The sequence below is a fragment of the Hippichthys cyanospilos genome, chromosome 21, assembly GCF_059441005.1.
Source record: "Hippichthys cyanospilos isolate Australia breed blue-spotted pipefish chromosome 21, RoL_Hcya_1.0, whole genome shotgun sequence".
Lineage (NCBI taxonomy): Eukaryota > Metazoa > Chordata > Actinopteri > Syngnathiformes > Syngnathidae > Hippichthys > Hippichthys cyanospilos.
Genome location: NC_142389.1, coordinates 1359822 through 1384533, shown reverse-complemented (window position 1 = coordinate 1384533; position 24712 = coordinate 1359822). Strand labels below are relative to the sequence as shown.

At 43.7% G+C, this 24712-nt stretch overlaps 1 protein-coding gene across 1 annotated transcript in view; it reads left to right on the top strand.

The window, feature by feature from the left end:
* gabbr2 (gamma-aminobutyric acid (GABA) B receptor, 2) overlaps window positions 1-24712 on the top strand; it is a 71139-nt gene that overhangs the window by 3435 nt on the left and 42992 nt on the right. Inside the window, exon 2 of the mRNA XM_088404689.1 lies at window positions 19632-19769. Coding sequence (XP_088260815.1) covers window positions 19632-19769 — 138 coding nt within the window. The remainder of the gene's footprint in view (window positions 1-19631; window positions 19770-24712) is intronic.

Sequence of the window (24712 nt, the reverse complement as noted above, 5' to 3'; positions counted from 1 at the left end):
GGGTCGAGTCGGGAGGGCCCGCTCCATCTCTCCGGAGGGGCGCGGCCCGCCGTCACGACGTGCGCCCTAGTCAGAGGAACACGCGTTTTGTTTTTTGATTTCTTTTGGAGCGAGTAGAGGTAGCGAAGCGCTGGATTATGCAGGAAGCGCGGGGCTTAGCGCCGGCGCCGCTTCTCCATCTTCATGTGGAATTTAGCCTAGCTGACGACTGATACCATAGCTTGGCGGACTTAGAGGATCAAGCTTTTGAAAGCGAGGGGGGGGGGGGGGGGGGGGCGAGTTTCCCGGTGCTAAGCTAGCACATAGCCTGCTTCCAGATACTTGCACGATCATGATCAAAATCAGTTAGTAAGCCTTTGTTTTGCTGTTCGGGAGACAGCTGAGCTATCAAATATTTGGATGTTCAAGTACCTTATGAAAACACAACGGAATAATCAGGTATTTGGATGGAAAAAAACATGATTTAATACTACCCAAACGTAGTTTTGTGAAGTGAATCGAGGTGTTGCTAAAAACAACGCATTTGAGGATGCTTTATGCGTCAGTTGAGTCATTTACGTCAAACTGAATTTGAAAAGTCATATGATGACTCTTGCCAGCTGCTAGCGACTAACGCGACTAGCATCAAGTGCTGCTAGCGCCGATACCCGCTAGTGTCGTCCAAACCGCTATTTGCTGTCAACGGCCGCCTCATAGTATAATGTCAGGATTAAAGCTTTTTGTAGCAGCCTTAATTAATTAGCATATTTACCTCAGTCAGGATGAAATGTCTGGAGCTTTTTTGTGAAACGAAGTCCTCGAATTAGTCGAACTTATTTCACTCTCGGGGTTTCCTAAGGAAACAGGAAGTAGCATTCTAATCGGAAAAAAAAACTGCTTCCTGATATTTTTCTTTCGTGTGAGTCATAACTGAGACTAAGATGTTTTTTTTGTTTGGTTTTGGGGGGGTGAACACATATCTCCTGCCCCACGATCGAAAATGGTATTGTCCTGCTACCTTTTATTATCTCTACGAAGCACAAAGCAGCCCGCTTACAAAAAGTAGCCCGCCTACAAAAAAACTATAAAATATGCCATCTGATGGCTACTCCCCCAGGCTAAAACGTGGTACAGTCCTGTCATTTTGTTTCATACTCACGAAACAGGAAGTAGCCTGCTTCCCAGCTAGCAAAAAATGCAGCGTTCCAGTTTTTTTTCTTTTACGCGGCAACGGAATTGTTGCCTCGGCTCGGTATCGAAAATGACACGCTCCTGCCATATTCCGACACCCCCGCGAGCCAGGAAGTAGCCGGCTACTCAAGTAGAGTTTTCCGATAAAGTGTTAGCTCCCCGCGCGAAAGGAGCGCAAATAGCTCCGCATTATCATCTAATAGGAATTAAGAGGCTGACCATTTCCTCTTCCTGTGGAGAAGATGATCCCGTCCTATTTCGGGATCCCCATCTCGCGGCGCGGCGCCTCTCTTCGGCTCGCTCTCACCGCTCTCTCCGTTGGTCCCCGGAGATCCTTCTGAGCCGCTGCGCATTGATCCCGATATCTGTGCCGGGTCAGTGCATTGAGACGCGCTCAGCACTTTCGGAACACAGGCGCAAAAGCCAGTCACCCCCCTTCCCCACATCCGCTCGCCCCCCGAGCTTTTGACTTGACATTTAGATCAGTGGATTTCAATCCTTTTTTCCACCATATTTTTTTCAGCCAAGTACCCCCTAACCAGGTGCAAGCATTTGAAAAAAGGTGCTGCACCATCCTTTTCTGTTTGAATACATTTTGAAGCTAAATTTGTAGTTGTATCTCAAGGCGTATCTTATTCAGCGACTACGCAAGATAGATGGCGTAACATCATCTGTTTTATTTCTGGTTAATATACAGGAACATTGCCTCACTCATGAACGCATCTGTTTGAAATTGAACAAAAAAAAAAAACATAAGAATGTTTTGCAAAGGGGTCACAAAAACAATTCACCGATATGTTCCAATTAATGTGCTCTTATTTTGAAAAGAAAAATCTACTGTTCCTTTAACCCCCTCAGTGTCAATTTTGACCCAATTGTTTTCCATTGATCTTACCAAACGCATAAAACAAAGGAGGACCTCAAGTTGCCATTCTTTGCTCTTAATTTGAAAAGACATTTACTGTATGTAAAAAAAAACGTTTTGTTTATACCTGCAGAAATCACCTTAAGAATCTAACATACCCACTAAAATGCCTTCATGTACCCTCTTTGAAAACTAGTGAGTTAGATGTCGAAAACTGCGTCAATACTGACAATGCACATCCATGTAAAAATTCACAAAATAAAGGCATGAAACATTGCAAAGGGATCACGAAATCACAACCGACCAATATCTTGCTTCATGTTCCAGTAAATTTACTCTTGATTTGAAAAGACATACAGCCCCTGTAACGACCTATACACCTGCTGCTAATCACCAAGTTTTTGTTTTTTGAGGGTGTGCCAAAACGTCGAATCAGTTTCACGCTGCAAAAAGTGTAACGCTGGCCCGATTTCATACGTGGCACACACACTCATGCGAGAGCTCGCATATGCTTTGGTTTGCGCCCCGCAGAATTGCCCGAGGAGGTGAGCATGTGGCGGCTCCGCCGCGGCGCCAGATTGCCTTTTGCAAAAATGAGCGCGGCCACCTCCGTCCACCCTCTCGCCGCCACCAGACTCAACATTTTGTGCCCGACGTTTTCCCGCCTTCGAGCTCACGCGGCAAATCGAAATAATCCACGCAAAAATAGCCGGGGCTCTGAATTTTAGGGGACAATGAATCTTCGCCGAGGCCCAAGGTCTGCCCGTGGCCTCAACACCTTTCACAATAAAATCTCTCGCCACTGACAAAAGGGCAACGCCACGGAAGGCCGTTATTTTGACGACCTCCATAAAACTCGCCGCGGATGCTCGGCGACCTTCTCGTCCCCCCCAAAAAAACAAAAAATACTACACACAAACTTTCAGGAAGTCAATGCATGTGGCCACTTTGTGTGTTATGTTTAAGGCGGAACGGAAAAGTATGAAATTTAGGGAACTTGACTTACTTGACTTACTTGTACCCACGTAGCTAGCGTGCCAGGCTAGCATATTTTCATATCTTTATTTCTGCGAGCCAATTAGCTTTATGGATTTGAGCGTCGCACGCACGAGAAGGAGCACATGTGCCAGTTGCCCCTAGAGGGGCGGCAGACACTTGACACGGCCGCATCCCGGAGGACGGACATGTTTGTTGTCATGGACGCAGCTGGGACATGTGGCAGGTTGCCACTGGAGGAAAAAAAAAAAAAAAACGGGGTGTATTGCTTTTTTGCTTCATCCTCCATCATCATCTTCATGTCAACATGATTTTCTTGGGTCTGACGAGCCCACCTGGTTTAACCTCGTCTTGGAAGAGGCGCTCTCGGGGGGAATAGACTCCCTCCGAGGGATTTGGCTTATTCCGCTAAACTTCCTGTGGTTAATGTTCTCGTACAAAAGCATTGGGACACACTGCATATACACGGAGCTTGCTATTTGTAGGCAACATTTTGGTTTAATTCTTTAAACTACTCACAACAGAACTTCCAAATACACATTTTCTTTGTTTTACAAAATACTTTTTGTGCGTGTGTGTGTGTGTGTATTTATATATATGTGTATTATATACATATGAATACAGTATACCACATATGAACATATGTGTACATGTCTATCTATCTATCCATCCATATGTGTGTGTATATGTAAAAAACATACAATATGCATATTTTAAAATAATTTTATATAGCTGCGACAGTGCCGTTATAATAGTAATACTAATAACTTCTATATATGAGAATATTGAGCACATATTTACATCAAGCATGCAAACCTTTTAAAATGAACTTTATACCTTAGATTTTCGCAACAGTGCCTTTCTCATAATGACTAATATAATATTGATTATATGTAATAAATACCAACTATGCATGCATTTGGAAAATAATGTGTGTGTAAAAAAAAATATATGGTCTCCAGAATTATTTGATTGAATGAAAAAACCAAATCGGTGACATCAAGTGTCACAGCCGTCGCTTTTACTTCATGTTGACGTTCTTTCCTTCTGGAACGATTACACGGCGGCAGCTGCTCACACACCCTGCGCAAATATTATCTCACCAAAATAGATAAGACATTTTTAGATTAACGTGTGTGTGTGTGTGTGTGTGTGTGTGTCTATGTTTGTGTACAGTATGTGTGAAACATGAAGTCAATTTTATTTATGTAGCGCCAATTGACGACAGAAACGGTCTCAAGACACTTAACACATTGAGCGGGAACCGACGCCACTGATACGTTTCATTTACACGTATACGTATATATTAGGGATTTAATGACTGCTATATTTGCGGTCGACTGGAATGCGATTGATTTCAAATGAATTCCTCACCGATTTCTGACATTTCAAACTAATAAGTCGTGTTTGGCGGTTAGTCGATTTAATGCCTCGATTCTAAGCGTCGATGCGGGATAGCGACGCGACGGCGTGATCGCGCGAACGGCGGCGGGGACGCCGGATATACGCACCCACTTGCGTTTTTGTGTTGGTTGGGTGGCCTCCACTTGGCCTGCCGCTGATTGTTAGTGCAAAACGCTTGGCCGGCACCATTGTCAGCTTAGAGCGATAACGACGCGCACACACACATACACACACTCGCACGCATGTACGACATGCACACGGACGCACGCACGCTTTTGGTGCCGCTGCGGATCGCAAAAGGCTGCACCGTGACGATAAGAGATCAAATGAGCTCTATCTGTTCACTTCTAATCTTTGGCCGTCTTTATGCTTGTTTGGGATTATCATGAATCACAAAAATAAATAAATAAATAAATCCACTGTGTACCAGTGAAAATGAGCAGTATATTTTGTATCACATGAATCGATCATTTGTGTAACAATAATTGCATCATGTAAGTATCAGCAAAATTAATTTATTGCTATGACAGGAACAGTAGGTTCTTCTTTTCAAATTAAGAGCTAATTCATTGGAACATGAAGTAACTTATGTTACAGTGACTTTTTGGCAAAAGTTATGCCTTTGGATTTTAAATTTTCAATTAGTGACTATTTTCCGGCAGGCAAACAAGAAATAAATGATGGTCAAGTCATCTATCATCTGCAGAGGATGAGCAAAATTCCAAAGTTGAACTCATAGCCATCATTGGCAGTGAAATGTTCAGTTAAATGTTCTTCAGCAAAATGATTAAGTTGGTAATTTACTGCTAGTAATGCGTTTTTAGTCTTTGATACGTCGGAAACGTAAGGTGACGAGTAGAATAATGTCCACATTCACTACCCGTCCAGTAAAAATGCATCTTTGACGTCTATAGTCGTCATTGGCAGTGAATGAATGAATAAAACAGTCAAATTTTAAAATGACAGATTAATCGAATGAATTTGATTTCCCACAGTCATACTTCTCTCGACACTGAATTTGTACGTTTACGTCGATGAAATATACACAGACAATTATACAATTTTGTTGCTAGAATAGAAAATTAAAACTGCTGAAAGTTTCTTGGAACATTTGAGAAGTGAGCCACATGCTGCTTCACCAAATATTCCATCTAATCAGGGTGTACACTGTACAATTTCTTCACTTTGTAACACGAGCTAAAGGACAAGGATTAACGTTCGTTCCCGCGCCCGCTCGCTACGCTAATTAGCATTCTTGTACAATAACAGCAATTAGCGAGCTATTAACGCCATCAGGATTCCCCCAAGGGTGGCTGATAAAGAAAGAAAAAAAAGCAAACCAACAATAACAAAGTGACGCTAAAACGCATTCCATAGTTGACTTCATCCGCGGGCGTCAAGGCGGCGTGCACCTTTGCACCCCCGGCGGCACACCGGCGCGGCGCCCCGTCGCGCATGCTAATGGCGCTTGAAAAGGCGGCGTGCATTTATGCATGAGGCGGGTGAACGCCGCTAATTGCTAGCAGACGAGATGCCCGTCCGTCAGGGAATGCTAACGAGTTCCGTGCCCAAAGCACGCTACGCGTCATTCCTGATTTGGTTCGCTTTTAAAAAAAAAATTCTAATTCTAAAAAAAAAAATGACCGTGGTTGCCGGAAGACGTTGAAATTTGTTCCTTGTTTTCCTGCATTTCATTAATAAATCACTCGATGGATCGTATCATATAAGCAGAACTAATTTCACATTTGTATTTCGCGTATTGTTGTTGAAAAATTTATACGTATCGTATTTTAAGAGATGTAGCTAGAGATCTTCTTGAAGGTGGCCAGCTAGCAATTAGCTCCACCCCAGATTATATTTGGAAAAAAATAAATATGCTTTGGAAAATACATGAAAAACGTGGCGTGGGTGATCTATATTTGGATATCGATACCATTTATTGGTATCAAGCCGATACCGACTTTTTTTTTATTAGGTATTTCAAGAAGGTTTTCTTGGAGCAGTTTCACAATCACGGGCTCGAAGTGAGAAATTTGAAGAGTAGAAAATGACTGAAATTTCGTGAAATTTTAAGGAAACTGCTGTATCGGTCTCAGTTATATTAGTCGTAAGTTATCAGTTTTTTTCAGTCTTTTTTTTTTTTCCATTTGTGAACTCTGGTTGGAAACTGTTTCAGGCAGACGGTTGTATTTTTAACGCTTTTGTAAATTTTCACCACTTTTCAACTCGCAACAACATTCAAACGTGCCCAAGTAATGAATGAGACGAGCCCTTATCTCTACAATTCCAGAAACGCTGGTTCAAAATGATAAATCCGCTCCTTGCTGCAAACTTATTGCACACTTTTCAATCTGTCGGCGCCTTTGCGCTAGCTAGCAAAAGGGCAAAAGATTTGGGCTTTTGGTCCGAATGCCTGCTGATATGAGTGTGGGGTTAAATTCATTGTGAATGGAGGGGAAAAAAAAAAAAAAAAACTGGTTCTATTGCACTCACGCCGGGCAGAGATGAAAATATGATTCCAGCGTGTAGGAGGAGGCGCACAAATCAATAGGGTCCCCCCCGTGTATGAGGGAGAGTCAACAGTGGAGTACACATAACACGCACACACACAATATTTTTGCAGAGGGCGGCGGCGTTATGCATTATTCTGATTCATCGCGCGTATGCCTATGAAAGGCGCCGATGTGTGAAGAACACACAGCAGGTACAGGTCAAGCCCCGGCTTGCCTTATTCTCTTTCGACGCTCACGTTTTACATTTAATACAGAGCCTTTCCGTCCGCTCGGCCAATCGGCTCGGGTGAAATTCGCAACAAAATTGGGAGTTGAAAAACGCTACAATTTCGTTGCGCTAGGTTGTTGGAGTGGAAAGTGAAGGAAAAGCTCAAACTGAACATTTTCAGCCACGAAATCACGAAAGGCTTAAAAAAATAACGTAATAAATTCTCAGTTTTTAAGCGAGAAATACATAACTGAATAGGGCGCTGCAAAAAAAAATTGGAGAATGGGGGTTACCGGAGCTACGAGTTGAAAAGTTCGTAGAAAAATACAAACAATGTCGAAAATTTTTCGGAAAACTAAAAACCAAGCGCAATAAAAATGGAATGTGATTTCGAACTCAGGTTTTCGGCATAACATAACATTTGACTGCGTGGCAAAAAATAAAACGTACAAGATAGAACGCCTTTTTAAACATATTTATCGTACTTTCATTTGATTGAGCTGAACATTTCCGTTCACTGAATATTGCGCCGCAAAAGTTCGTTTTGCGTTTTTCTCAAAATGGGGGTTACCGGAGCTATGAGTTGAAAATTTTGGAAAAAAAAACTAACTAACGTAACATTTTGACTGTGTCGGCAGGGAAAAATCGTTCAGTATATTCAGCATTTTTAAACGTTTTTATCGTACTTTCATTTGATTGGTTAACAAACGAATGTCACTTCCTTGTTGAAATTGGAGGGAAAAAAAACAATTAGGAGTCCGCCTAGCAACAAGCAATAATCTAAAAGCAAAATTCCATTTCTTTTCAATGTTTACCTCAGACTGTCCGCCGATTGGTCAACATAGAAACCTGACTTCCTGAGTGCGCGCTGGCAGGGGAGAAAATGTGCGAAAATGTGGCGTCCGCGCGTCGTTGAGGAAAAGACGTAGCGTTAGCTCCCGGAGGTTTCGGCGCACGTCAACGTGGACGGGGTGGCGACCGTTCTTCTCCCTTTTGATAGAGGGCAAATGTAAATGTCAGCCGTGTCTGCGCGGGAAAGGTCGCCCACGCTGAATAAGCCGTGACAGATGGCGGAGGCTTCGCAGGCGACGACAACCAAAAAAAAAAAAATAATAGGATGACAAACACGCCGCCATGGCTCGGATGTCGTTTTTATGGCTTTGGTCTCGTCTTTGCTTTGCCGATTCTTGTCATCTTCCTCCGATGTTTTTTCAGATACGTGATTCAAACTGTCACTAAATTGTAAAAATATCCGGAAATTTTAACCGATTCTCAAGACAAATGATGTGTTTTGTTTCTGTCTTGGCCTGCCGTGAACTTGCGTCACAAATGCACATCTGTATACAACGTGAGAAAATTCTGCAAACTAGAACACAATTTAGCGATTGGTTGCTTCATGTTCCACTTCATTTGCTCTCAAATTGAAAAGAAAAATGTGCTGCTCCTGTCACAGCATTATATCCGATTTGCTGCACAATCCCTGTTCAACCCCAAGTACAATAACGGGCTGCCCCCTATAGGTCAAAATTAGAAGTAAAGCTCGATGGCCAGTATTCTCTGAGGAATATTTGTTGTCGTTTTTTTTTTTTTTTTTTAAACAAAATTTAAAAATGAGCAAGATGGAGGCTGGCAAGCGCAGTGGGCAGATGAGCTTGGCATGGCAACGCGTACAATCTTAAATCTGATTGGATAAAACGATCTAGCTTCCAAATGAATGTATTGAAAGCAGCTAGAAAATTAATGAACACATTTTAAATGGTAAAGTTTAGTCGGCGGAAGGAGCGAAAAAAAAAATCTGTCTTGTGCTTTCATTTTTTTAATGGCTTGATCAGGCAAGAAAAATCCATATCTGCCGCTATTGATTTTTTAAAAGCTGCACAGGGAAATCTATACTTTTTATGTATTCATTTTGGCCTTCAAACCTTCAAACCCTAATTTGACACCCTAACAGTTTTTGTTTTTTTTTTAAATCCTTCTGTTCCATTTGGGAAAGTGAAGTGTCCCCAGCTGCTTGTTGCATGTTGTCCCGATGGACGGAAGGAAAAAAAAAAAAGAGAGGAGATTTGAGTTGCTTTAATCTTCTTGTGATTTTGTGTGAAGAGAACATGAAACCTGCTGCGTCTAATCTGCCCATTTGGCTGCAGGCCAGATTAAAAGCTGTTGAGAAAAAAATGACGACGGCGCAAAAATGAGGAAGAAAAAAAAAAAATCTCCTTTGCAATTTTTTTTAGGTGTGAAATCCCATTGAATTCGGAAGTAAACACGAAAAAATATATATTTTTGACAAAAATATGTTCTTTGCAGCCCCACAAGTCCAATCACCAAATTTTGATTGATATCACATTGGTGGCTTATGAATTAGACAGCAAAATCCAGCTGTTTTAGCCATCTGAGGGGGCGGCCATTTTGCCACTTGCCGTCCACTGAAAATGACATCACAGCTGCTCAGGGCCAATCAAAATCCACATCACTTTGGAGTTTGGTTGCTACTGTTATTCATACTTTTCAAATGTAATATTACCCAAAATACAGTTTTTCGGGACATATTTTTGAAATATTTTGGTTTTTGTTTATATTGATATTGATGTCATTAATTCGGTAATTGGTTAGTGTGTAGATTAATCGATGATGGAAAAAAGAAAAGATTTACTTTCCGTCCCTTTCTTTCAAATTGACAATACAATAAAAAAAATATTGAGATTTGAATGCTGGTTTTTGGGCTATAACTTATAAAGAAGAAATTGAATAATATTTCCAGTTGAGAAACTAAAATTTTGAGCATTTTGACAATTTTAGGTCTTTAAACGATTAACCAATTTCCAAAAATATTTCTCAACTACAGTAATTTGGGAATCAATTAGTTGCACCTCAATTTTTTTTCTCATAATTTTATCTCTATTTTGAGGTGTGTGTGGCTTTTTAACTCTCCGTTTTCTTTTTTAAGTATCTAGGATTGACTGTCTGTATTCCTAAAAAAACGTGAAAACACGTCCCTGGCATTGAATGAGTTGTAAGTTGCAATGAGTTGCATTGAAGTGTGTAAGCATGAAGCTAATAAATTTGGACGCAATCAAGGCGCGGTAAGCGTCCGTCGTCTTTGTTGGCGTTAATTTGCGCCTGGCCTTCTGCTTGGCTAGCGGCGCTCGCGTGTGCCGCTAGAGTAAACATCTTTGCCTCCTTTTTTTTTTTCTTTTTGTCATTTCAACAAAAAGAGAAAAGCAAGCAGCACCAAGAAAACAATATATATATATATATATATATATATATATATATATATATATATATATATATATATATATATATATAGTGTGTGTGTGCATGCGTTAGCGTGGCCAGCTGCCGCTCATCCCCCGTAGCTAGCTGCCGTCTAATTGGCCGCGGCCTTTCACTCGCATGTGCTAGCAAACAAGGTCGCGCGTGCACATCGGATCGCCGTTTGACTCGCCCGCTTTCAAGCCCCTCCATGCATGCATGGATGTGTGTGTGTGTGTGTGTGTGTGTTTAGGCAAGGCGGTGCATGCAAACATGAATAATGGAGAGAGTACAGTAGAGGGTTTTTCCTGCCTGTGTGTGTGTGCGTGCGTGTGTGTCTAATGCGAGCTGTTGTTTGACCCGCGGGCCCGGGCCAAAGCTTCTAATAAGCCTCCCTCGTCACGGCGGCTTGGCTCCGCCTCCCGGCCCCTTCCACGCGATCGCCGGATGCAAAATGGAGGAATCCCGTCAGCGACCGAAATTAATGTCAAATTTCCACTAATCGTCCGATATCGATACTTGGTATCGGTTCTTGCCGTCTCTAATAATTAAATAGCCGTAACTAAGAAACTGTAACTAGGTAATTAGTTCGTGAACCTTAACTGGAGTCAGAGTATTGAGTATCGAGACCAGGTATCGGAATTTGCCGATACCTCGCAAGGTAACTACTTGTGTTTGCAGCGGACACCGATATCAAATGCTCTTTTTTTTACCATCACAATTTAGAAATGACAAATTAGAGCAATAGATCATTGCCATGAACTCATTCAATCCCAGAGACGTATTTTGACGTTAAAATTCATGATATACGCAAACGCTAGCTTTGAATGTATAGGCCTTCAAAAATATAGGAGAAATGTTGTCTTAAGCATCAGTGATATCGGTACTTTGTATCAGTGACTGTTCAAGCGTTCAGTACTTGTACTGGTGTCAGTGTGAAAAAAAAAAGTGCCACGGGAACATTCAACATGAGCTGGAATGTGATTGGTTCATTTGAGTCAAAGCCACACCCCCAAATTGCAAACAGCGCAATAATCGGTCCATCCCCAATTTTTATCTTTGTTAAATTTTGTATAAGCTTAATTTTTCTTGAACCAGGCAAGTTGTACGCACTTGTAACGAGGCGTTCAGGGTCCAAGCTTTGTCGCAAAAACAGCAAAGGAATTTTTTTTTTTTCAATCTTAGTGGTTGACTGTTTTTTTTTTTTTTTTTTTAGTCTCCCCGCTGCCGTCAGGCACGTTGGAGCACAGCTGCACGCCCGCTTCCAAGCCCTGGGCTCTCGTGTTACCTTCAGGGTGCCTTGAAAAAGTGGGGAAAAGAAAAGGGAGAAACACCTGAACCCGCCCTCAGGGCGTCTAGGGGGGTCTTTGTTGAGAAATTCTTTCCGGCTTTTATCTGGCAAGCCCAAAATCTTCCACCTGTGTTGCTTTTGACTAGAACGTGCCGAAAGAAGTTTCACGCAGAGATACCGCCAAATGAGCGTTTGACCCGTCCGGCCGGCCGGCGGCATTCGCGTCCAACGTCGCCGCGGACGACGACCGCGTCGTCCCGGTGGGCTCTGCGTTGTTGCCATGGCGACGCCGCGAGTTGGAGTGAAAAGCTCATTTCCTTGGCGACCGGAGAAGACGTGCGGGTATAATGCTACCCTCCAAAAAAAAAAAAAAAGTGTGCGTGCGTGTCAATGATTTCATCACGCCGGTGGCCGGCGCGGCGTTTTGTGTCCCGCCTATGATGAAACGTTTTGTAAGCGACAAAGTGTGATTTTCAAGGCGCTCCAACAGTTGATTTCCTTCTCGGCCTCGTTTGAAATATATGCCATATAAATTCAAAGTATATACCTTTACTTTTATTTGAATATTTTATGATATTAATATAATATTGATCAGAAACAAAATCAATAAACAAATAATGCATAAAAAAATACATGTTAAATAAATAAATTAACTCATTCACTCCCAAAGACGTATTTTTACGTTTTTTTAATTTATTAATTTTTTTATGTCCAGGCATTCAATCGATTATTTTTTCTTAAGGAAGCTCTAAAAATGGCTGCTACTACATTGGTTAAGCACTAACAGTGACTGATTACTTTAGTACTTAAGTACAAAGTAATTACTTTAGGTACCTACTTTAAAATAACATGAAAAATATGTCATTGGAATTGAATGAGTGAGTGGAACGTTAGTATATTTATTATATACATATTATATTTTATTATATGATATTACATATTCAATATATGTTATACATAATACAATTATTTTAACTGTCATAATATATGTATTTACATAGTTTTATTTTGTAGCTTTCATCTTATTTTGAGAGATGTGAAAAGTGAAATTAGATTCTGAAACTAGATCTTAACCCCTGTGTGGCCATCTTCATCATCATCATCATCATCATCATCATGCAGTTGCTTTGCTAAAGCCGCGCAGTATTTCTCGAGCGGCTCCGACGTTGCAGGGATTTATGCATTTTTGATGCGGCGCGGGAAAAGGGGGGAAAAAAAAAAAGGCGGCTGCGTGACCTACTTAGAGAGCGGCGGAATTCTGACGACTGGTCGTGTGACACAAAATGAAAAATCTGGATGCGTTCACGTTGCGTCGACTCACGCCTTTTGTGTTGTATCGCAAGCTTTTGAGTTTGACCGGGGAGATGAAAGCAAAGGGGGAAAAAAATGGCCGTGCGTCACCTTAGCAATTTTCTTGGCCACGTGGCCTTGTACACAAATTAATTTTCCTTCCCTTTTCTAGCGGCGCATTCTTTTTCTTGTTCTTGTTGGGTTGCCATGGAAACACAGCGCCGCGCGACAAGATCTCAAACATCGACGGCGCCATTGTTCGTTAGAAATCGTGTCGAAAAATGGCGCTCGCTCGCACCCCCCTATTAGCTGGAGCGATAGCTTCGAATTATTCGCGTTATGATCAGTCAGGATTCAATACAAGATGCGCTTTAGCATCATGATTATATCACTGGATTTTCCGCACTATAAGCGCACACAAAATCCTTGAATTTTCTCAAAAACTGACAGTGCGCCTTATAATCCGGTGCGCCTTATTGCAGCGCATAAACTGCGAGTTTTCATTTTTAGGGGACGAAAACCTAAAATCACTTAACCGCCATATAAAAATGTTTAACTCCGTATTATGAATATGTCTTTTACAACATTGCAGCTTCTATTCTATGCGCCTTGTAATGCGGTGAGCCCTATATATGAAATTAGGCCATTAATTGAAGATGTCTTCACTTTTACATGATCCTCTCTGTTTTAGTCATTTTCCTGCGTACGAACAAGGACGGAATCGGATGCCGGTTCAGCCTGCTCGCTTCTTTTATCGAAAATAATGTCATAACAAGCTAAGCTAACACCAGATGCTGTTAGCTGCAACAGGCATTGGCCGCTAACGGCTAACTGACGTCCGCACTCTACCTCGTCCCATTACGGTAATTATTGTAAGATGTGCACGTGTGTCAAAATTTGGAAAAAAAAGTGCGTCTCATATTTGGGGAATTGCGGTAAAAGAATTTTTTGGAGTCCTGCCAGTCGTTGTAAATTTCCCGCAGGATGAAGGTTGTCACTCATTTGGCTTCCGTTTGTCATCTAGCACCTTGCTAGCATCAATCATTTATTAGCACCTTTGATAGCGCTGCACCTCCACGTCCCGTCCCGTTCGTACTCCATTTCCCCCGAACGTCGCGCTTGATGAACGCCATTGAAGCCGGGGCGCTCAAAGAGAGCACGCCGGGGAGCTTGACAATGATATCGCGGGTCGCGACGTTAACCGCGGGGCGGGATTCCTGCGAGCCGGGAGCCAACGTGGCTCGCTAACAAGATTGATGTATGTGGACAAGTCCCACAGCTGACTGCGGACACACACGCGCGCACGCGCTAACGCGCAGTTTTCCACGAGATGTGTTTTTTAGGAAAACGACAAGCGCGGCCTTTTTGATACCGGCGCAGCGTCTGGTTTGTGGACTTATCTGCCGCGCGTCGGTCCTTTCAGGCGGGGCTCCGAAAGGTCAGCGGGAATATGTCGGCCTCTAAATGGCCGGCGAGAGATAACCGGCGCCGAGCGCGGACCACTGCCGGCAATGTCACAGCCGCACGCGCGCACTCGGACGCAAACGTGACTCGGGCGCCGAGTGCGACGGGCTCGCGCGTCCTTCCAAATGAAATTCAAGCCAAGGTGAAATTAACTTCCGCATGTGATTACAGCATGAAATGTATCTTTCTCTTTAGCGTGGTCAAAATTTGTGATAAGTATGCATAATGATATCACTGAATAATATCTACTATAATCAGTGTTGGACGAAAATGAGTTACTCGTTAGTAATGTTATCATGTAAAAAATGCAATATAATATCATGGTCATTACGTCATCAAAATTTGTGATTATAATGCGATATATCACTACGTTTCTGCAATTACAAGTATCGATGTTTAAGACAAAACAAGGAACTGTTAATAATGTTAACATGTATATAAGTGCAATACGATATCATGATACAGTAATTACCTAATTCCGATGAGTTGATATCAATCTTACCGTGGACAAAATGCATAAATGCAGTGATATCACAATACAGCAACTATATGATGCATACCGTTTATTGGACCAAAAAATATGTTCAATACAGGTTGATATTTGTGTTAGTATGTGCTAAACACAAATTTGCATTATCATCAGATATAGCATTTCCACAATGCAATCAATATATAACAATAAAAAAATGATACAAATTGACATCAATTAAGTGCCTGCTCTAAAACCATATCATCTGCCCTACAGTATCACCGCGATACAAAATTACCTGCGATCCAGGTTGATATTTATGTTACAATCTGCCCAATCCAAAACAATATCATCTGCGGTATTGTCACGGTAGAATTTGTACAGCGCAATCAATATATCAAAAAAAAAAGATCTAAGTTGATATTGATTTATTTACAAAAGGCGGATGCCATTTAGCGAATGAAGTAGTGGTATGAAGAGATTCCAGCGCTTGTCATCCGCGGCGGATTGGAAAGGGCATTTCGCCGCTCGGTTATTTTCCCCGAGTAGCCTCGGCGTCAGGGGAGCCGATAGAAAAATTCCACTCCATCACCGTTTGACTTGATCCACTTCATCCGGCTGCCGGATCAATGTCCGCTGTCCTCGGGTGCTCGGGAGCCCGCTAGCTAAATATTAGCGCCGGAAGCGGCCGTCTTCTCATTTTTCCTTTCTGCGGTCAATCCCGCTTTTCAGACTGTATATTTATTCAGCGAAACGTCACATGGAATTAGGTGGTCGTTGTTGGAAAATTTGCTAGCTTGATGCTAACATACCACCGATTAGCATACATGCTACGGTTGTCTGTGACTGTTAACCTACAACTTTTTTTCAATGGTGCTAAATAGTTTTTCAGCCAAGTGGCACCTATCAAGCGAAAAGGAGTTTTGAATTAAAAAAAAAAAGACTTTGTATCGAGCATTGTGCAAATGCTATATGTGACGATACCACACATGATATATTGTTGTATTTGGTACGTAGCAACACAAATATACATTTTTATCACGCATATTTGTGTCCAAAATATGGATTATATCATGATATCGAAAGCATTTTGTCCATGTTAAGACTGATATCAACCAGTATCACAACGTTTCTTTAATTACACAATTATGTAATTACTGTATCATGATATCATCTTGCACTTTGTACGTAGTGACATTAATATCAACCTTTTTCACAATTTTTTTTTGTCTATATTAATACCAATGATGATGATACCGCAGATGATATCGTTTTGTATTTGACACTTAGCTTATTTCAAGCCTTGTGTAAAATTGAGTCTACGCCGCGGGCCGCAAAAATGTTGATGGCGGGCCAAAGTGTCCCCCGGGCCATAGTTTTTATACCTTTGTATTCATAAATCAAAAATCTGCAATGCAGCGGGGGTGCGAACAATGGATATTGTGAGCGTGTGTGGACTATAAACCTCTTTTTGGATATTGCTTGTCTTCTTTAGCCGTCCGTAAATTAGCTGTCAGCCATTCGGCTGCACAGAAGAAAAGAAGCGAGGCTTGACTTCCTCCTTCTTCTTCTATGGCGGAATCAAGACGATGCTGATTAATGACCCAGATGAGCGCGAGGGGCTGCAGTTGACTTTACTCTCAAGTGCCAGCTCTCCAACTTTGACAAACCCTTCCCTCGTTCATTTGCGCGCCGTCAAGTCGGCCCGCCCGTCACTGTCTTCCTTTGGGACCAAACGTCGTGAAATCACCGAGACTTAAAAAAAATGTACATATTTTTCGGACTGATAAAACTCACCAGATTATAAGACCAGACGATAAGTTGCAGATAACAGCAGCACCACACACACACTCGGATTGTTTGAATACTGTATCAACACAACAGTAACATGCCTGGTTGTGTTAACTTCCCCTGTAGAAATCAATATTTCTGTAGAGTCTTCTCCCGCCTCCCTTTGTTTACTGGAAGATTTCCACGTGGTGGCTATTCAAAACAAACACCTTCCTTCCCCCTTTTACACGTATATAAACTTACATAAAAACCAAAAGTCAACTTTTACATTTGTCACAACAAGCGACAACAGCCAACATTATTTCACCCAATCGATTGGGACCGGGGGCCTCTTTTGGATCCCATCAGAAGGAATAAAGCAGCTGCCACCAAGGATTGGGCCATATGTCGGCTACGGTGTCACAAACGCGGACGTGCGTGCGTTTCTATACGTGGCGCCGGCCGGGCCTCAGCTTGCTGATTGCATTGCGCTCATTTTGCTGTTAGATGGAGGACAGGTGCAGCTGCCTCTGTTTGTGCCGCTAACAAGGCATTTCATCATGGTTAGCGCCGACACGCGCATACGCAAACACGTATGTGCCGTCGAGAGGTTCAGGTGCACGGAAGAGGCTTCGCGACGGGGGAGAAAAAGGAACAGGGGTTGAAAATCGAAAAGCAAATCAAACGGCAAATTTTGCGACGCTTCGCCTTGAAGGAGGCACCCGAAATGATAACCGCGGAAGAGGATAGAGCAATAGCAATATAATTGAACACGTTTATTAACACGGGTGAATCGTCTTACTCGATTGTAATTTTATTACAAAGTTTAATGGATGTTCGATGACCTTTGAGGTTATGAGACGGCTCGGAAAATTTCCGCTGTTAACAGAGCGGCCCGGGCTAATTGCTGGGCGCTGTTTGTGAGCGGTGGCGCAATAAGAGCGAGCTAACGTCTTCATGTGGTGGAAAGTCAATAAGGACGCAACCCGGGTAAAGGTCAGCGTGACGGAAATGCAATGAAGGTCAAGGATTAGGAACAAATTGCTCCTTTGGCTAGCTAAAAGGCGAGCTAGGGGGCCCGTCAAGCTTCTTACGTGTCCTCACTTCTTCCGTGGCTTGGGTTGAGGGTACCCTAACCCGCTCGGAACCCTCACTTCTAGGTACCGTCCCATGTCCCTTAATTTCCGTCGGTCTGCGCCCCATGCCGCCTGGGGTTCTTCATTATACTCGTTTGGCTAGCTAAACGGCGAGCAAGGGTGCCCATCAAGCTTCTTACGTGTCCTCACTTCTTCCGTGGCTTGGATTGAGGGTACCTTAACCCGCTCGGAGCCCTCACTTCTAGGTACCGTCCCATGTCCCTTAATCTCCGTCGGTTTGCGCCCCATGCCGCCTGGGGTTCTTCTTCATTACCCTGATAAACCTCAGACCCCTCTTTAGACTCTCTCGGCCTAACGCACGCACCCACAACTGCCCCTGGCGTCCCCATGTGTCCACCCCTGCCAGCTTCAAGATCCTTACAACTCAGGTCTTCCCCATTTGCTGGACCCCACCCTATGGCCTAATCCCTTCCCAGATCCAACCGGTGGCCTCCTAGCCTCTCACTCCTGGACCTCTTTTCAACATAGTATACCCCCACCACTGCCAGAATTGTCTTCTCAAGCCTTCATCCGTGATATTCCGAGGCCCCGCCCCATGCCACCCTTCCCACGCACCTCTCCTTGGCCGTCTCCCAGACCGCTCCAGCAGATTACGGCAGACGTTGACCCCATCGATCGTCTGTAAATGGGCTCCAAATGCCAGGAATTAGATTTTCAGAGCGAGGAATGAAGGGGAAATGGAGCGGCCGTAGTATTCCTCCACGCTGCGCTCGGGAGTTAAGTGCTCTCGCGACTTCCTCGTCATACCGCAAACCACTTATTGTCTTCGGCATCGGCGTGGGGCGACGCGGGATGGAAGGTGCGTCCGGGATAGAGACGCTGTCTCCGTGACGCCGTGCTAATTTCTGTTGAGTCCTCACCGGACCCTTAAAAACGTTGAATCGCGTTATGATTCATGGCTTCCTTCTACTGCTGCTAATTTTCCTGACTTTTCCTAAGAGATTATACTAAATTCTTAACAGCCACTCTGGATGTCAAAGTTCTTACGGGAAGCAGAAAGTGGCCGTGAAAGACCGTCTTTAGCTGTCATTTCAAACCTTTGAGTAACTTTGCTATGAAATACAACTAGAGTACGCTGTCGCTGTGTCTGGACATGAATTTTGAGTGAGACCAAAGCCTTCTTGGCGGACGAGCAGCACGGCGAACCCTCGCTCCTCCTTAATAAAGCCCATGGCGGGCATCGCTGCCATTGGATTTCCTATTTGGGTTTTCTTTTTTTTTTTCCTTCAATGGGAGCGCTGCAGAGGGGCCGCTGTGCTGTTGTTTGGCGGGGAATCTCATTCACTTTGCCGGCCGATGGCTAACAAGGTCAAATGACTCCACGGATGAGGTGCACTTGCGAGGCACACGCACACGCCTACACACGCACACCTACACACACGCGCGCTCCGTCTCTGAGAATGGAGTGTCAATAATAGAAGAGTGAGGGCTGCTGATATCATTAGCGAGTGCGCGAATCACGGCAAAACTAGTTAGCCCGTGTCGCTATCGGTGGACTTTTCTTTCTCCTCTTTCGTTTTTTTTCCTCCTTCCTTCTGCCTTGTCTCATTTCTGCCGTTGCCACGGCAACGCGGCATCGGATGAGAGCGGATGCTGCGGCAGTGTTTCCTCCGCAAAGCGCTCTGTCCATCCGTCAGTCCATCTAAGCGACCGTCCAGCCGTTTCTTAAAACCGTCCATCCAACCAAGCATAAGTTCTCGAAGTTTTTACATTGGGCTCGTAACAGCGGTTGAAGTGTTAAGGTCACTTCATTTTGCTCTTTGTTTTTCTTTGTTTGCGCAGTGTGACAACGCCAAGGGCCTGCGGGCCTTCTTTGACGCCATCTGCTACGGACCAAAACGCCTGATGATATTCGGTGGCGTCTGCCCCTCCGTCACCTCCATCATCGCCGAATCCTTGGAAGGATGGAACCTGGTGCAGGTACGAGCTAATACGCTAATGTTTCCCTAACTCGCGGTCTGCTTTCAATAGTGTCCAGACAATCTCTTTAGCAACAAATAGCAACGCGGTTCCTGTTATCATGACGGTAATGCGACGTGTGATGACGACGCATTGCTTTTAGCGTGACGTTAGCATAATGGGCCAAAAAAAAACATGACAACACAATAACAAAATAGAATAAATTGGATGAACGCTCAGATTTTAAGCCTCACATTAATAACATGTTAGCATTTTATGTTGTGACTTTTTAGCGACATGCTAGCAATGGCTAAGTTCAACCAAAGAGCAATATTGTTCCTGGTAAGCTATGTATTCATTAGCTGAGCTCATTAGCTTAGCAAAGGATTGTTATTAGAATAAATGAGTCAAAAACAACATGACAATTGCATAAATAAATAGTACAATTATAAATCGGATAAACATTGAGATTTTAAGCCTCACATTAGCAACACAACGTTAGCTGTTGGAGCTCATAGACTTTGAATAGTGTACAGACATCCATTTTAGATACATGCTAGCAGAGCAAAGTCAACCAAAGAGCAACATTGGTCGTTGCATTAGCTTAGCTCATTAGCTTAGCAAAGCATTGTAATGAGCTTAATGTTAGCAAAACAAGTCAAAAAGAACATAGCGTTAAAGGTATTAGTTAAAACAAATAGTAAATTGGATGAACTCACAACGATTAAGTTTCACATTAGTAACGTAAAATAATTAGCTAGCATAACGTTAACATCCTGAGCTAACAAAAGGCTGCATTGCTTTATCTGCTTGTAATAATTTTTACAACAATCTGAAGTATATCTATGTGACCCCGCCCCCGCTACTTTACTAGGACGTTAAACATTCCCGCATGTGCTTCAAGGCAGAGATATGCCGGCGCCTCCTTTCCCGGCTGAACGGAAAAAGCGACGAGCACCGCAAAAGGTTATTGGCTGGCGATAAGATAAGGCCAGAAGCCGCAGCCGCCAGCAGATAGCATAATTCAAGAAGCGGCGGCTTAACGCCAATGTCACATTTACGCCGCGTATCTCCTTCCGCCCGCAATTACGGTCAGCGCAACGCCTCGCCGAGGACCAGATTACATAGAAAAACGTAGCCATTTCTTTCCTACGTTTTCCTTGAAGAGATTTCTACTGCATCCGGCACCGTACATGAAGATGTATCAGCGACGAGAATCTATTAATTTTGCATCGCCTTTTCCTGGGTTTTATTGGTCGTTGGGACGGTCGTGATAGATCATGATGAAATCTGCCCGGCAACAGGCACTCACTGGCTTTGTTGTTGGACGTTCGAAAAAAAAAAAACAAGTTTCCAGTCAATTTTCACACCCTTTTCCATATGACGTTTAGCGGACATATGGGCCACTATTTTTTAACTTTACTTAAACAAAAAACTGCTGCATCAAGGCAATTTCTGAATTTTTATTCGACTTCTAACGCTGTCTACTGCAAAAAAATAAATAAATAACAAAGCGGGTCATGTCAAAATTATTTTTAGTGTATGCCGTGGACTGCAAAAATGTAGACGGCGGCCCGCAAATGGCCCACGGGCCATAGTTTGGACACCTCTGTCATGGAGAAATGAAGTCAAGGGGGCTGACAACTCTTTATTGAAATGTTTTTAAGTGTATGTTTATTGAACTTTTCGGGGTTACCTATGTCAATTTAAAAAATAAAAAGGTTTTTTTTTTTTATGTCGCACGTTTTCAAAACAAAATCATTGAAGATTTTCTATTGAAGTGGTGAAAATCCGACCAACATAACACCAGGCAGTTTTTGCTTGCGAAAGCAAGATAAAAGCGATTTTTTGTTGTTGTTTTTAATAGGTGGCTCTCCATTTGTCCGCTTTGTAAGAGAAACAGGAGCTAACAACGCGAGGGCAGCGCCGGAGAATACAAACGACGAGGCAAACATTTGTTGAAATGCGAAACCCTCGGCGGCGGCTTTGACGTGGCTGCCAAGTGGTTTTTATTTTAATTGCACAAACGAGATGTATGGCTCTTTGTCTGGGCGCCGTGTTTGCTTAGCACGTATTTATCCAGCCGCCGGCTGCGCGCCGGAGGGCCGCGAGATGATTAGCCCCTACGCTCCGTCTCGCAGCTTGCCGCCGATGCTGATGAGAGCGCCGATGCCGATGCCGATGCCGCCGGCTTTTGTTTTCCCCCGGCCGGACGCGTACACGTTTCTCGGCGTACGGCGGTTATGTCGGGCATTACTCATAACACGCCGGTCATTAGCTCGCCGTTGCGCGCTCGCTAATGATGACGGCGCATCGGGTCGACCGTCTGATCGCCGGCGATGTTGAACAATTAGCGGGCAGTAATAATAATGACCGGACCCCTGTGATACGCTCATTGTGACTTTTTCAAATCAAAATGGATGCCTCAAATGGATGATCGAATTCTCGTTTGGGTCCTTGAGACTTTTTCACGCGACCTATCGTGATGGACGCGTCCGCCAAATTTCACGGTAATTGGGAAAACTGGTGTTTGGGGCTTTTTTTTTTTCTCATTTTCGAGCCTTGGAATTTGCCTCACATGGCCGCTTCAAATCAAAATGGCCGACTTTCTGTTAAGCTTCGGGCACGGGTGCTTGAGACTTTTTCGTATGTCTTCTCGTGATAGGCATGTCCACCAAATTTCATGGCAATTGGTGAAACTGTTATCTGGGGCTAATGTTTTTTTTTTTTTTTTAAACGTTCAAGCCCTAAATCTCAAAGAGCTATTTAAAACCAAAACGGCCGACTTCCTGTTGAATTGACTTGACTTTTGTACATCTTCTCGTTCTATAAATGTCTACCGAAAGAGTTTGAGCCGTGACGAGGTCTCCAAAAAGGCGATGCGTTTGTTGAAAGAATTCGGTAAGGCTCATGGTGGGCTTGCAAGGCCCGGAAAGCACTTTGTAGTGGTGATGTCTTTCTACTTCCTGCCTTCTCTCGGCGCGTGTGTGAGGGCCGGTTGATGTTTCTCATCTTAGCGTGCGGCCGTGTCAGACAGTTAAACTGCTCTTAATCGATCGCGCCAGCTTCAGTCTTTTCCAAGCAGGCCGTCGCGCTGCTTAATGGCTCGTAATGGAGCCCGGCGCTCCTGCCCTCCCGAGGCTCCGCCTTCTTTGCGGATTTCCTTTCAAATGCCAGACGGGCAAAGATAAGGTTAGTGGGACGCTCCAAAATGTCTCCATAGAAGCCGCTCCAATTACATTCGCTCGTCCTTCTTTTGATTCAACTTTTTAACCGTTAAGAAAATTGACGACGCGAATTCCGCGCGTTCCTTTCCGGACGGATGGCTGCGTGAGCCGAGGCGGTCGTAGTAAAGCCGTGTTTTCAAGCCTTCCTCGCACGCTTGCGTTCGCTTTGCATGTTGGTCGTGTCTTTTGGTGTTCACATTTGTATGTAAATTGCATGCATACAATCCCAGGGGGGACTGGTAAACACTTAGCGGCAAAGATAAGACATTGCGCGCGTCATTGACATGCAGATGCACAAGTACTATAAAGCTACTACAAATGTCATCACACAGTGGGAAAAAAAAAATGGAGGAAAAATAAAAATGACGTTCTAACAGCTTGTTAATACTCGGTCTTGCTCGGCAGCAAACAGAGGCACTTTTGCTGAAAACTAAACCGTTGCTCGTCATTCTACATCGACGGTCACGGCATTTTCTAAGGGAGTTTTGGCAACAAAGTTTCATGGATTTTTCAAGCTGCGTGGCTGTGGGCGAAAGAGCTGCGCAGAGACGTACATGCAGGGGAAGTGGGTGTGGCGTGAGCGGATGGAATAGAGAATGACAACACAGGCTGAGCTTGGCTCTTTACGAAAATTTGAAGTGCCGGGAATGGGCGGGGGGAGAGTGGGGGAAGCGCCCGAGGCTGCAGGGAGCGTTAGCGGCCGCTCACCATGCTATGATGCGCTCCATGTTGAGCAGAAAATAAAGTTTTCTGGAAACAGGAAGCGTTTCTGCTCTTGATTTTGCTGAAGATTACTGAAAGTAACTTGCTCTTTAATCCTGCCTACAAAAAGCGCTGGCTCATCAAAACAATCTGTGAGGGACTGAAGCCTAAAAGCCGCCTATAGGGTCGTAACCGTAGTCCCCCCCCCATGCTTAAAACCAGTAAGAAGGGGGCTCGGATGTGGGCCCAGCCGGAAGGGGTTATGTGATATTTACCACTCGATAGGTTAACAGGAAAGGGTGGCGGCGGGGGGTGACAGGTTTTTAAAGACACGGTGCGGACCGGCGCCCCCTTTGGACCCCCTGCTGGCAGCGGGACGCGTTAGCGCCCAAACACACACCGGTGCTGACCTTTTAGCGCCAACAAACAGCATTAAATATGAATAAGGACATAATTGGAAGTAACCGCTGGCGCTTTCTTCTTCCTCTTTCAACCTACACACACGCACAAACACACACACACACAGTGATACAGGCTGCGGTAAAGCACACATTAGCTCCGTATAATACTTTGCCACTAATAATCTTGACATTTACGGCCACGTCATTAAGACACTAAGCAAACCGCGCTCACATCCATTCGGGTCTTTGAACGCACCAATCAAACGCCAACGTGGCTTAACGAGAGAATCTTCAATGGGGATTCATTGTGTTTTATTGTGAAGTATTTTTGGGCACGTAATCAACTCATTTACAGCCACTGACGCCTATAAACATCAAAGATCTATTTTTACTGCACAGGCACCGTAGGGAATTCTAAAGTGGTTTGTAAGTTTGAGCACCCCTTGAGCTTTTTTTAAAAACCTTTTTGCCATATTTCAGGATTCAAACAAACAGATACAATGAGATCTTTTTAGAATATTCAATAATGTTTTATTGGGGGCCCAAAAAATAAAGCAATTAGCATGGCAAAGAGGTGTTCTGACAAGCAGAGTCATTGCCCAGAGGTAGTCCGCTGCTTTCTGAAGTGCAGCTC